The sequence below is a fragment of the Oncorhynchus tshawytscha genome, linkage group LG04 (genome assembly GCF_018296145.1).
Source record: "Oncorhynchus tshawytscha isolate Ot180627B linkage group LG04, Otsh_v2.0, whole genome shotgun sequence".
Taxonomy (NCBI): domain Eukaryota; kingdom Metazoa; phylum Chordata; class Actinopteri; order Salmoniformes; family Salmonidae; genus Oncorhynchus; species Oncorhynchus tshawytscha.
The window spans coordinates 58,182,386-58,196,575 of record NC_056432.1 but is presented as its reverse complement, the minus strand read 5'-3'; the positions used below and the strand labels follow the sequence as shown (position 1 = coordinate 58,196,575).

General features: G+C 41.3%; 1 protein-coding gene across 2 annotated transcripts in view; it reads left to right on the top strand.

Moving 5' to 3' along the window:
* LOC112249088 (cadherin-8) overlaps positions 1–14,190 on the top strand; it is a 72,506-nt gene that overhangs the window by 29,697 nt on the left and 28,619 nt on the right. For both annotated transcript variants that reach the window (XM_024418733.2, XM_024418732.2), the window contains exon 3: positions 1,425–1,719. In XM_024418733.2, the coding sequence (XP_024274501.2) occupies positions 1,425–1,719 (295 nt within the window). The remainder of the gene's footprint in view (positions 1–1,424; positions 1,720–14,190) is intronic.

Below are 14,190 nucleotides of genomic sequence, written 5' to 3'. Positions count from 1 at the left end.
ATGCATAAAACGGTTTTATAAAACAATCATGAAGGCTTTATAGAGGTTTGGATTTTTGTACACACATTTTACCGTTTTACTCTGTCCCCAAACATGGTCTCAAAGGAATACCTCTGGCAAATTTCAGGGCAGAAAATGAAATGGAAGTTGCTGAATAGGATGTTCTGGTGCAAGATCTTTACAAAAATACAAATTAGAAAGAGCACCGCTTCTGGACATGTTTTAGACCGATGCTGAACATTGTCCAATTTGCAAATGTTCTACTCTATGGTCCCCTCCCCCCTTCAATCCTTAGTCACTTACCTTTGGGATCAAGTTCCTAATATAAGGATAGAATAAAAACCAGCCATATCCGCTCCTCATTTGAAGAAAAAAACTGTCTCTTACCTTGGAGCTCCATTTCTGTTATCGTCTTATTCCCTATGAATCTCTTTAGTCGTTTGAAACATGAAAAGGGTTGTCTGTACTTGAATCCGCTACTGTTCACACAATGTGTGCTCGCTTGGCAGACTGCAGTGTCAAAGACCTTGACAGGTGACTCTATATGTAGTGGTGGGAAAAGTACCCAAATCTCGTACTTGAGTAAAAGTAAAGGTACTTTAATAGAAAATGACTCAAGTAAAAGTGAACGTCACCCAGTAAGATACTGAGTAAAAGTCTTACGTTTTAAATAAACGTTAGTATCAAAAGTAAATGTTATTTCTAAAATATACATCAAACCAGAATGCACAATTTTCTTGTTTTTTAAATGTACCGGATAGCCAGGGGCGCACTCCAACACTTAGACATCATTTATAAACAAAGCATTTGTGATTAGTGAGTCCGCCAGATCAGATGCAGTAGGGATGGCCAGAGATTTTCTCTTGATAAGTGTGTGAATTAGACAATTTCCCTATCGTGCTAAGCATTCAAAATGTAAATACTTTTGGGTGTCAGATAAAATGTATTGAGTACAAAGTACATATTTCATTTGGGAATATGGTGGAGTAAAACTAAAAGTTGTCAAAAATATAAATAGTAAGGTAAAGTACAGATACCCCCAAAAGTTTTTGTTAATTACTTAAGTACTTTACACCACTGTACATATAGGCAATGAAAGTGTTTGATGTTGGTTAGAACAAAAACCTCTGGCCATAGAATATTTTTCACACTAATGTGTGCTGGCATTGTTATTTGTATAGTGTGCTTCATGATAAGATAATAAAGCAGACATGACCCACTTTCTATTGTGTATCAGTTGACCATATGTTTTGTTCTCAGTGGGCCTTAGTTATCAATATATACAAAGAAACATGTTTATGACCACGCCAGTTGCGCCAACATTGGTTTTCAACATTCATAAAACTCTTATCAGTTAACTTAAAGATTATGCCAATGATAACAGAATACATTGTGAAACTTACCAATTCATTCCTTTTTTTCAGCTACACACAGATTTGGATGTTGGCAGCACACCAATAAAGTATGTCCTGGCTGGTGAAGGGGCGGGTACCATCTTTGCCATCAATGAGATTACGGGAGATATTCACGCCATGAAGAGACTGGACAGAGAGGAGAAGGCAGAGTACACTCTTACAGCACAAGTCACTAACAGAGACACCGATCAACCCCTGGAACCGCCCTCGGAGTTCATCATAAAGGTGCAGGATATAAACGACAATCCGCCACAGTTCGTTGAAGGCCCCTACCGGGCCTCTGTCCCAGAGATGTCTCAAGTGGGTAAGTCAAGTAAAGGCCTTCACTTCTCTTTCTGTAGGCATAAAACCCATCTCTACATCATTTGATAATATAATCTTTATTTATGTGTAATTGTAGGGTATTTAGGTAACTATTGTGATATTTAATAACCCAATTTTTTGGGGGGGGATGTATACTGATGACAACATTGGACGTCATTATAATACAAACATAGAACAGATTTTTGCCTGACTTTTCAATTACGTGTTACTATCATGAATTCCATGTTGTCATATTAAATATGGTCCTCAGCGTTGAATAGTAACAATTCCTGCAAGGGGATACCATATACAGTACCAGTCAAAAGTTGGATTAAATAGATGTTTTCCCCTCGTCAATCTAAACACAATAACCCATAATGACAAAGCAAAAACAATTTTTTATAAAGTAGCAAATGTATAAATAAACCCCCCAGAAATATCACATTTATATAGGTATTCAGACCCTTTATTCTGTACTTTGTGGAAACTCCTTTGGCAGCAATTACAGCCTCGAATTTTCTTGGCTGTGATGCTACAAGCTTGGCACACCTGTATTTTGGGAGTTTCTCCCATTCTTCTCTGCAGATCCTCTCAAGCTCTGTCAGGTTACATGGGGAGCGTCGCTGCACAGCTATTTTCTGGTCTCTCCAGAGCTGTTAGATCGGGTTCAAGTCCGGGCTCTGGCTGGACCACTCAAGGACATTCAGAGACTTGTCCCGAAGCCACTCCTGCTTTGAACTGGCTGTGTGCTTAGGGGCATTGTCTTGTTGGAAGGTGAACCTTCACCCAGTCTGAGGTCCTGAGCACTCTGGAGCAGGTTTTCTGTACTTTGCTTGGTTAATATTTCCCTCAATTCTGACTAGTCTCCCAGTCCCTGCCACTGAAAAATATCCCCACAGCATGACGCTTCCACCATCGTGCTTCTCCGTAGGTACGATGCCAGGTTTCCACCAGACGTGGCGCTTGGCATTCAGGTCAAAGTGTTCAATCTTTGTTTCATCAGACCAGAGAATTTTGTTTCTCATGGTCTGAGAATCCTTTAGCTGCCTTTTGGCAAACTCCAAATGGGCTGTCATTTGCCTTTTTCTGAGGAGTGGTTTCCGTATGGCCACTCTACCACAAAGGCCTGATTGGTGGAGTGCTGCAGAGATGGTTGTCCTTCTGGAAGGTTCTCCCATCTCTACAGAGGAACTCTGGAGCTCTGCCAGAGTGACCATTCCGAACCAAGGCTCTTCTCCCCCGATTGCTCAATTTGGCCAGGCGGCCAGCTCTAGGAAGAGTCTTGGTGGTTCCAAGCTTATTCCATTGAAGAATGATGGAGGCAACTGTGTTCTTGGGGACCTTCAATGCTGCAGCCATTTCTTTTATACCCTTCCTTAGATCTGTGCCTCGACACAATCCTGTCTGGGAGCTCTATTGACAATTCCATCGACCTCATGGCTTGGTTTTTGCTCTGACATGCACTGTCAACTGTGGAACCTTATATAGACAGGTGTGTGCCTTTCCAAATCATGTCCAATCAATTGAATTCACCACAGGTGGACTCAAATCAAGTTCTAGAAACATCTCAAGGATGATCAATGGAAACAGAACTTACGTGACAAATTCAATTCTCAATTTTGAGTCTCATAGCAAAGGGTCTGAAAACATATGTAAATACGGTATTTCTGTTTTTAATATATTTGCAAAAAAAAATCTAAAAACCTGTTTTCGCTTTGTCATTATGGGGTATTGTGTGTGGATTGATGATGAATTATTATTTTTTTAATCATTTTTAGAATAAGGCTGTATTGTAACATAATATGAAAAAAAGTGATGGGGTTTGAATGGCTTCTGAATTAACTGGAGTGTGCTGTTCTCAATTGAAATGCTCATTGTATTTATCCATGAGTTTTGACAGTGAAGTGAGGGGAATTGCTAGTCGTGGGGTGAAAAGCAAAGTGCTAGTTGACTGCAGAGACTGGAATTTGCCAATGGGAATACAATATAAAAATGGAAGTTTGTGGCTTTTGTTACTTCTTTTTTTTTTGGATCACTGATGATTAATTAAACATTCACCAATGTTCTCTTGTTAGCTTGAAAGGCTTTTTGAAACGACTTGTTTCTGTCTTGTTAAGTTTTTATGTGTTGTGGTGTTATGGAAGGAATCAAATGCTCTGGACATAAAGACAGAAACAAACATTCAGTGGGTTTTTTTTTCATCTTCCGTCTCATATTCATCAATCTTTTGTGTTTAATTTCTATCACACTAAAATGAGATTTTATATAGAACTCTCTATTTTCATGTTGTGCTTTGAAATTCCAATAAAGCCTATTGCGGAAACAGAGGAAAATAAACTCTTATTAACGTAGAGACTGTTGGATTTCTGACAAAAACATGTAACTCAAAAGTATTAAAAAGGTCAATTCCAAAACAGTAAGCTGTTATTTGGAGCTTTATCAAATAAAGGATAGCTTTTTAAAATGTTTGGGCTGACATGCCTCTCATAGTACACATTCAAATATAGGCTATACAATGCCCCAGTGTCATCACAACCTTGGCAGGCAGTTACCACGAGAAGAAAATATAGGTGACGTGTGCAGGTAAGGTCTTCATGTTTCCTGTGTGCAGGCGAACACGAAGGTTAATAAAACATGCAGCAGAATGCCTTGTTCTCTCTGAAGGTGAGCTGGATAAGAATCGTAGCTTTGTTCGCTTCATATTACAGCAATTTATTGAGTAACAAATCAAATAAAAGCATTCACAGTTTTGGTTTTTGTTATTGGTATACTAACATTCTCCACTGTAAGACAAAAGAGTGCAGAGTACATGTCATGACGTTTATTTTACTCGTGTGCATTCAACCTATATGAGATTCTCCTGTTTTCTTACTCTGATCTGGTTCCCTGATAGTAACACTTAATGATCTCATTCTAAGAGGACATTAGAGAACAACATTTTTTGGGGGGGAATTCTGTATTTTTCATACCGGACTGCATGTCTTCAACATTATCTCAAACGGGACGTTATTGGGGTGTCTGTCGTATTCATTTTTATTACATCTTCCTATCAGCCTTTGAGTGTGGGCAAATACATTTTTGAACAAGCACCAAATATCCTGTTAAAGGTTTTATATTATTAATATTTAATACACTATACTCATCCATTCATTTTATGATACTGGAAGTGTGAAAATGCTGTATCTATATTCATGATATTTCTTTATTTCAATTTGTCTTAAATTCTAAATGAGTTTGCTACTTATTGGTATAGGTCTTCTCACAAGGGGAATTGTGCATCATTTGCACGGATTGGACAAATCTCATTGGATTATTGGATCTGTTTTCTTGTTGATGGGGTCTTTGACTTTAAGGCCAAGACAAGCAAGCAAATTCCCCCACTAGGTCCTCCAACCATACGCTGGAATTATAGAGCTCCCTGCCTTCTGGAGCTAACAAGGGGATTGTGATGTAGTTTAAATTACAGAGTCTGCTTGAAGTGACGATTCAGGTAATTAGAATCAGGTCGTCCGACCCTCCTCTCTACCAAAGAAAGGGTGTGAATGACAATAATTGCTACACAGAGAAATAAACTTGGAAAGTTGTTTTGCCACCTAAAACTCCAACGTGAAGCCTCGGGAGCCTTGCCTGTGCCTGCTTCATTATCAAGGCGATTAATAAACTGGTGGAGAGACAGATGGCATGTCGCTCCTCAGCCCTCCTCTCCTCGCAGCGCGGCCGCTCTCAACCCCCTGTAAAATGAGCCTGTGTACAAAAGCACCAGGCGTGCAAACGTGTCAGGATCTGCTAAATTGGAGCAAAGACATGAAATTGAAGTGACATTAATAGATTACCTGGAGTTCATTTGCATTTTGAAAGTTATTATGAACATCGGTAACAGGACTAACAGGCACGGTCTGTGGCTCTAATGATATTTCTGATTATGCATTGATCAATGATGGCAGCTTGGGAAATAAGTAAAGAGTTGTCATCATTGATTTTGACTTGATCAAGGAGAGACGTATGGAAATGAGTGCTACATGCAGACTTCCATTGGGCACATTATCATACAGTATACGTACATTAGACACCTCATTTTAATATTAACACAACTTCATAAATGAAACATATACAGAGTGAAACATAACACGTTTTTATATCAAAGCATGTGAGGAGAGATATCGATCACAAGTGAAAAAAGCGAAGGGACATAGGTGAAGACCCAGATACAGTATGGGTTACATTAGTCAACTGTGAGATGCTCTTACACACACTATTTCAACACATTACAGGTGTCAGATCTATATCATGACAGCAGGGCTATTTTGATACCATTCCACGCTCCATTTAGGCCAGATGTGTTATACATTTTCCTTGCTTGATGACATCAAACACATGATCAGATCTTTGTTGTATAACGCTGATCTTGCTGTCAATTCTGAACAAAACCGTGGCTTTGGAGTAGTTGGAGGGTCATAGTCTTATCTTTGAAAACATACATTTTTAGACCATGGTCTTCAACTGTAACAACTTGGTGGAGAACATTGGTACAGGGCTTCTGTCTGGTGTGACTCGCCTTTCTGATTCAGGACTCTAGGTTCTGGCAGATGGGCAAGGAGGCAGGAGGTTGTGGGCCTTTAACACTGTGTGCAGCTGGGCCATAGCAGAGTCACATCTGCCGTGCAGGCCAGGCACGGTGCTGTAGAAGGCCCATGGCCTCAGCTGAGGCAGGGGTCAGGCCAGTGAACCTGGAGTGACTCTCTCAGCCCAGCCAGCCCATTCGGTGCTGCTAAATAGGGACAGGACAGGAGTCCAAGGCAGAGGGGACATCACAGACAAGCTGGGCCTAGCTGTAAATAACTTGCTCCTTCTATTTCACCTCATTCTGCATTTGGAGTGTTCTCTCTCTCTCTCTTTCTCTTTCTCTCTCTCTCTCTCTCTCTCTCTCTCTCTCTCTCTCTCTCTCTCTCTCTCTCTCTCTCTATATATATATATATATATATATATATATATATATATATATATATATATATATATATATATGGTTACCTATGCTTACATACAAATCTATATTCCTCTTCTGAAACAGGCTTTTGATATGGCTTGTTGGATGATGGAAAACAATTTCAAGTTTTGGGAATTTGTTGTTTTGTCAGACAAACAGTGTGAATATTCAGAGACAACAGGCATGTCTGGACTGGTTCTGCCATCATTCAGTTGAATCAATCACCTAGCTGCCGCATCTGTCGGGTTGTACCAAAATAATGAAAGAGCACACACACACACGCACACACACACACACACACACACACACACACACACACACACACACACACACACACACACACACACACACACGCACACACGCACACACACACACACACTGACTCACACATGACTTATTCATCACGTTATTTATTATCCAGCGTAACTCTGAATTATGCATGTAATATGATGAGTCTCTGGTCTTTCAAAGCCTCCTAAGGCATTTGTTCTTTGTAGCATACGGTATGTAGGCTTTCTATGTAGCATGCACTCTGTGGCACACCTAACATACCAACAACTGCATTAATACAACTGTGCCCTGCAGTTCCAAACTTGTTGTTGTTTGCGTGTCATTTGTCCTGCTCCCCTGTGTGGCTGAGCCTGATCTCTCCCTCTCTAATAACTCAGCTTGGTCTTCCTTGGTGAGTGAACAAAAACTACAGGCTCCCAGGTAATGATGCCCTTCAATATGTTCTGCATAAGATTGGCTCTGCGGATGAATGGTAAAGAGCTCAATGACACGAAAGACAAAACCCCCGACTGGCGCTTTTCAAAAGTCACCCGGCCATGAATCCCCAAAAAACGAAGAAGAGATAAGAGACAACATGTGATAAAAGAGAGGGAAATGAATGAGCTGAAGTGTATTTTTGTCCGGGCAGCTCTTGTGGTGAGAGGAAGGTACATAAACACCCAAGGCCAGTGCTAATGGGTCTGGGCAGCATTGTGTCGGCTGGAGTGATGCGACTGATCCCCTTTGACAAGGTAATCAGTACGATGCTCGACACTGACATTATCCCTCTCATGATGGAGAAGGGAGGAATGGAGAGCATGCTGAGAATGGAACATGCTATATGTGATACTACAGGCCTAATCAAGGCCCAGTGTATACCGTAGCTGCCGTCATATGATTTACATTGATATTACATTCATGCTGCCTAGCTTTTTACATACTTAATTTAGCTGGCAAGAGTAGTCCAGTTTCCACATGTAAAAACACAGTGAGGTGCTCATGTCACCTTCCTAACATGTATATATATTTTGATGTTGTAATGAACACAATGGGAGACAGAGAGCTGGTTTCAAGTACAGGGCACAGCAGGTGTTTATTGGTAAAGGACCACAGGAGGAGGCAGGTAGCTGGGTCCAGGGGCAGGCAGAAGGTCATACACAGGGGGTCCAAAAAGGCAAAAGGAAAGGCAGGGAAAAGGCTAGTAACGAAACTATCATACACAGGAGGATTAAATTACGGGGAAAAAACAGTGCTCCGCATAGAAGTGTGTCACTAAACAAACAATACCTCACAATGATGGGGTGCAAAGAACTGAACTAAGTAGTGTGTGATAATGACATACAGGTGTGTGAACGGGTGATCAGAATTCAGGGGATTGGGATCTGGAGAGTGAGCTGCGTTCAGGGGATCTACGTGTTTGAGAGTGTGAGTTGGAAGCAGATGTTCATTAACATTATTGACATTTGCATGGAAGAGATGACAATGTGAGAGTGCAGCTTTACATGCGCAAAGTTTTATTGAGCATATTATGAATTAGGCCGTTTGTACTGTATACCGGCCGGAGTATTGTGAAATTGAAGGTATGATTTTAAACTATATTTATATGTTTTTATTTTTTCGGTTTTGTGAGCAAGCCACTGAATATAACTTTACGTTAAGTATAACTATAAGAAATCTAAGATGTGTCAAATAATTGATATCCAGCTCAGTGCTCCAGCTATGCATTTGGTTTGCTAACTTGCTAGCTAGTGGCTAGATGTCAAGATCAAAGTTCTTGGTTACAGCAGAGATATGCAATCCCCTACTGGATCAAGATCCCTGTCGCCTAAATTGTTTAGTGTTTTATTTTTATAGCGCCCCTTGTGTGCACATTAGGTAATACCGTATACCCCAGTATAGTGCAGAAACGGTATGAAAATCTGGATACCGACCCAACCCTATTATGAATTGACTGGAGGTGAACAGGGAAACCCAAAGGCTGCATGATGGGTGGGAGTGAGGCGGGGAGTGATTGCTGAATGCGAAAGTGTTCTAATTCGCACCCCAGCATTGGCCATGCTTATTCATATCTGCTGGGGTTGCTTTCTCACAGACATTCTTCAGTTCAAAATATTGCTCCACCCATTAATTATGCAGGAGGAGAGCTGCAGATAATGTAATGTTCTCTACAGCTCTCCCTCTCGCTCTTGCTCTTGCTCTTTTTACTCCCTGCCTCTTTTCCCCGCTATCTCTGTGTATCTCTCTCACTATATTTCACTTGTTTTCCACCCCCAAACTCTTTCCTATGTGTGTTATGTGTGTGTGTGTGTGTGTGTGTGTGTGTGTGTGTGTGTTGGGGGAACAGTTGTCTATGCTCATGCTCTTCTTGCTCCTGGTGATTGTAGAGTACTCAGCAGTGAGTGCAGGATCCTATGCCCTCCCATCTTTCTCTGTCTGCATTATTAATTGTCATAGGTACAAACCCTAGTTGTTTGGTCCCCACAGGCGCACAACCGTGCTCTCCCAAATTAAAAAGCACTGATTGCATCCTGTGGAGAAAAAAACAAACACTTTATCTTTATAGTCATTTCAAAAGGCTTAAAGACAGTACACAAAGTCAACACTTACTAGAGAAGAAAAAGGTCCATGATTCTACCCACAGTAACTTAAGTATGCATCTCCTCTTGGAGAACACAAGTGGAGAACACACACAAAAGTAAAGAGCTTTCTGAGTATCACTTCAGTAAACACACATGTATGAGTTTTTTTTGTGTGGGTGAGAGTGGTACTCCTCTGCTAACACTTCCTGAACGGGCCCAGCAGAAGATTCATGTGGCATGGCTGGTGGCAGGGATTCCACAAAGACACATAAATGGGAGGGAACACACATTCATCAAGGTGGCAGAGACTTGAGCAAAGATGCCCATCCAATCACAGCAGAGAATAAAGGGAAGGCATAAAAGTCCTTGCAGCAAGGTCATTTGAAAAAGAAACATAAGAACGTGAGATCAAGTGGTAAATCTCCTGTATGTGGAGCCTTTGTGATCCTCACAGATGCCTGTCCCATTAACCAAAGCCAATGTTCTGTTACACTGCCTCTGCTCATGCTTTCTCCACCACTTCTCTAACCTGTGTGTGGAAACCTTTAAACAGCACTCAGCCTGTTATATGTTGTGTAGATGATGATTATTATTTGAGGAGTGTTTTTCTTCTTCACCTCCCTGCTCTTGTTGGTATTTGGCTTGTTTTTTTCTGCAGCACAGTGCCATATTCCAGTTTCACTGTTAGTAAAATATTGACAGTTGCATTGCTCCTTACACCGGAGTATCGATTTAACCAGTCTGTGGTTTCTCCACAGTCATAGGCTGGTGTCCACAGTAGTCAATCCAGCACCAGTCAGTGAACAGGTATGACTATCTCACATAAGGGCTTCTGGGTAATTGGCTGCCCTTTAAAATTTCACCTCACTTCACGGAGTGTAAACAAAGCAGGAGATGACTTGGAGTTTGGAGGCGCTTTCCATTGTATTTGCTCTCTTCTTTGTGAGATCCAACTGTTGTATGTTTTTGTGTGTGTGTATGCGTGCGTATGCATTTTATAGGGACGTAGTGTAAGTGCCCACAAGCTTCTGTGTGTTCCCAATGATGGATTGCTCGTCAGGAGGCAGTAGAAATACTCCATATGCCTGACTGATGCATTGAGTCACAAGTCACGTACAGTGCTTTTGGTCTTACCTCTCAGATTCCTCCGGGAAGCATGTTAACCCTTTTGACTCAACGATAGGTTCTCCGGTGTTCCCTCTTACCCTCACATTGCCTCTGAGTACAAGGTGCATGTTTTGATACAGTTCTCTAGTAGGTGTCAGACCCATGTCAAAGGTTATACCTGTGGTAGTTGGTCCTATGTGCCATTCAAAAGTCCCAGGCTCACCCTCAGCTGCTGCCCCCCAGGTTATGGGACCTTTGACTACAGCGTTGTAGTGCGACGTAGGGGTCATTTGGATACATTTTACAAGACAAAGACAATTTACAATGCAAATCTAGGTATGTAAAAACAGTGTGCTACACTCTATTTGTCTGTGTCAGTGTACTGCATTGGACATTATTGTAACACTGTCATTCTTGGTTTCAAGTCTCTGTTGACCATGGCCAGTTTCAGTCTATTGAATAAACCTTAACCACACTATCACTTTCCAGAACTGTTCCTACAGCATATTGTAACTTGTTTTTCGAAAACATAATGTGTACTAAATATTTACACCCCTTGCTGTTAGAGTATTGGAAAGAACACCATTATGGTCACTTACTCAGGATGAATATATTCATTAGAACATATACCATGACTTTTCATTTGTTATTGCCCAGCCATTATATCTGTCCTGGGAGCAATTAAATATGTGAAGTGTCCCATTCTGTCTCTAACTTTCTTCCCTGAACTATCTGCATGTTGCACACATCTCCTAAGAACTAATTAAAGTGAATCAATGACACAACACTTTAAAATGGCGGCATATGTCACAGCCATCCGTGGTGAACAAAGGACACTCTTAATTGTTTTGTTCCTGTGGTTCCTGTAAACGGCTTGTCATGGCTCACACTCCACAGCCTGCTTGTTATGTAAGGTTTCCTTGTCACTCCCCCTACAACACACACACACACACACACACACACACACACACACACACACACACACACACACACACACACACACACACACACACACACACACACACACACACACACACACACACACACACACACACACACACACACACACACACACACACACACACACACACACACACACACCGACACACACACACACACACACCCTTCTAGTTTCTCAGTGAAGGCTTCCTCTGTGTCTTAGAAAAATACCATTAATTGTACTGCAAAAATGACAATGTAAGTGGTTATGTGTGACAGTCCCTTACACTTCACAAGCATGACGTACCCTATCCATCACTGGCTCAGGGGAGCAATTTTGGGGGGATATTCTCTAGTTTCCTGTCTGGGCCTACACAGTATCTCTCTGATATTCAACACTTCTTTGATGTAAACACATGGATTTTGATCCTCATAGATTCAGACTGCCCTGACCGTGCTGTCTTTTATTTCTTCCTCATATCCATTAAAGTAGCCCTACTCGCACACAATGTTAAGCATTAGTACGCATGACCAGGGTTATGATGAGTGATCTGTTGAGGGAGACAATGTTTTACTGACTGATTATTATTTCTTGTTAGACTTTTACCACATGCTCATGTCTCCTTATGAGCAATATGGCATGTGCTTGTAACACCATTTTCAATGACAGTGCTAGTTGTAAATCATACTGGATTGAACATTGGGTGGGAAATTGGACTTCCATGTTGAATGGCAGATGACAAAGTTGACACTTTCAAGTCATTTCCATACTGATTTGTTTCAGAATTTCCATCAGATCCATCTGCCTCTAACCCATATAGAACCTGGTTGACAACTCTGATAATACATTGGTAGCTTTCCAAGTATGGCATTGCACCTACAGTAGATGGTTGTCTACTGAACCTTGTTTATCCTATTTCTATATTCAAGAGCTTTGGCCTGCTATTTTCATTTGACAACAGGACTGAGAGTGCTTAATGTGTTTCCCAGTCTATGCATTTCAATCAACTGGGTCACACAGCAGCAGCATTCACCACAGCAAGCTAGCCAATCCACATGAGTCTCTTAGTCTGACCACGAGCTATTTTTTTTTATCGTGGCATAGCCACAAAAGATAACAGTGCCAATATCTATCTGATGGCAATCAATACATGGTCATTCTCTTGTCACAAGGCTAGTGCATTCATAGACCATTGACTACCGGTCAGCCAGTTGAGGACTGGCACTCATTTGATTTGACCTAGAAACCAGAGGAGATGATGGACCTGGGGAACATCCATTCATCAACCTGATGAGTCATTGAAACCTAATTCACATACTGTATTATTCAATACGTTTGAGTATAAATATGTAAAGATGTGAATGAGTAATTCTTTCAAGGACATTCTTTTCATAATATTTATTTGTATATTATTTGCAATCTCAGATAGAAAATGTGGTACATTTCGATGAGGCAAGACGTGAATAATTCTGCCATTCTAACCACTGAGCATGGTGTTCTTGGAGACAGACACCGTAGTCTATGTGCACCCCACAGTGCAGACACAGTGAGATAACAGCACTGGTGTATCCAAGGTTTTACAGTCGGATACTACTTTCCGTATGTCTCAGTGACTGCATACATGTACACGTGGCCACAGAGCCCCATTCTCCCTCACTGTCAGTGGCGAGCCAACCAGGATAGCCTGTCTGGCGTCCTGTTAGCCTCATGGGTCCCTGGCAAGACTGAAACAATTATGACACTGGGAAACAAAGCCATTGCACTAACCAAGAGCTCCCACTCCCACTGCCACAGTGCCACAACTGACATCACTAAGCCTCTGGATTTATCCCCTCTCCAGTTTTCAAGGAAGATTCCTATTGATTTTCTATCACTGTAGCAGTGTACACAGTAAATGGGAGGTGCCCTCTTAGTTTTTCATTTGACGAGACAAAAGGATATACCCCAACATCTTTATCCCGCCCTTGCTCTTGAAACGCTAGCTTTCACATCATAAAGACCATGACCATAACTCCTAATTGCTTAATAGCTTCATAACCTGTGGGCATAACATTTGTTTTCATAATTTGTGTAGCAATAAGTCCTCAGTACTCTAGTTAATATTAATGAGATTACATTAGGTTTACCACAAGAACACAACCTGTAGCATCTCTGGGTGTTTGTGGGCTACTGGAAGAAAACAAAGTCCATGACACGTCTTTAGACAGGGGAATCGTATGGATTCATTCAATCATCTCAAAGGTAGTTCAGATACTACCACATACTGTAAGTGACATTTGTTTGAGAATTAATGTCAGTAGTGTGACTGCACACATCAGTCGATTTAGGCCTCTAACCTGCAGAGGTTTTGTCACAGACCCAAATCAGCTTTGGAATTTCATTTTTATAAGCGATTGTTATTTTTCATCTCCTAAAGTTGATAGGTATTACATCTTTGTAATTGCACCGGTGGGCTACAGGCATCAAATCAAACCAGAGACAATATTCCCACAATTGAGTTTCCTCGACCAAGGGCCCAGAGGTGCATCCAACTCTGCAGTCATGAGTGTCCCCGAATTCTCAGTACAATATCCAGGAAGGACAAGCTAATCT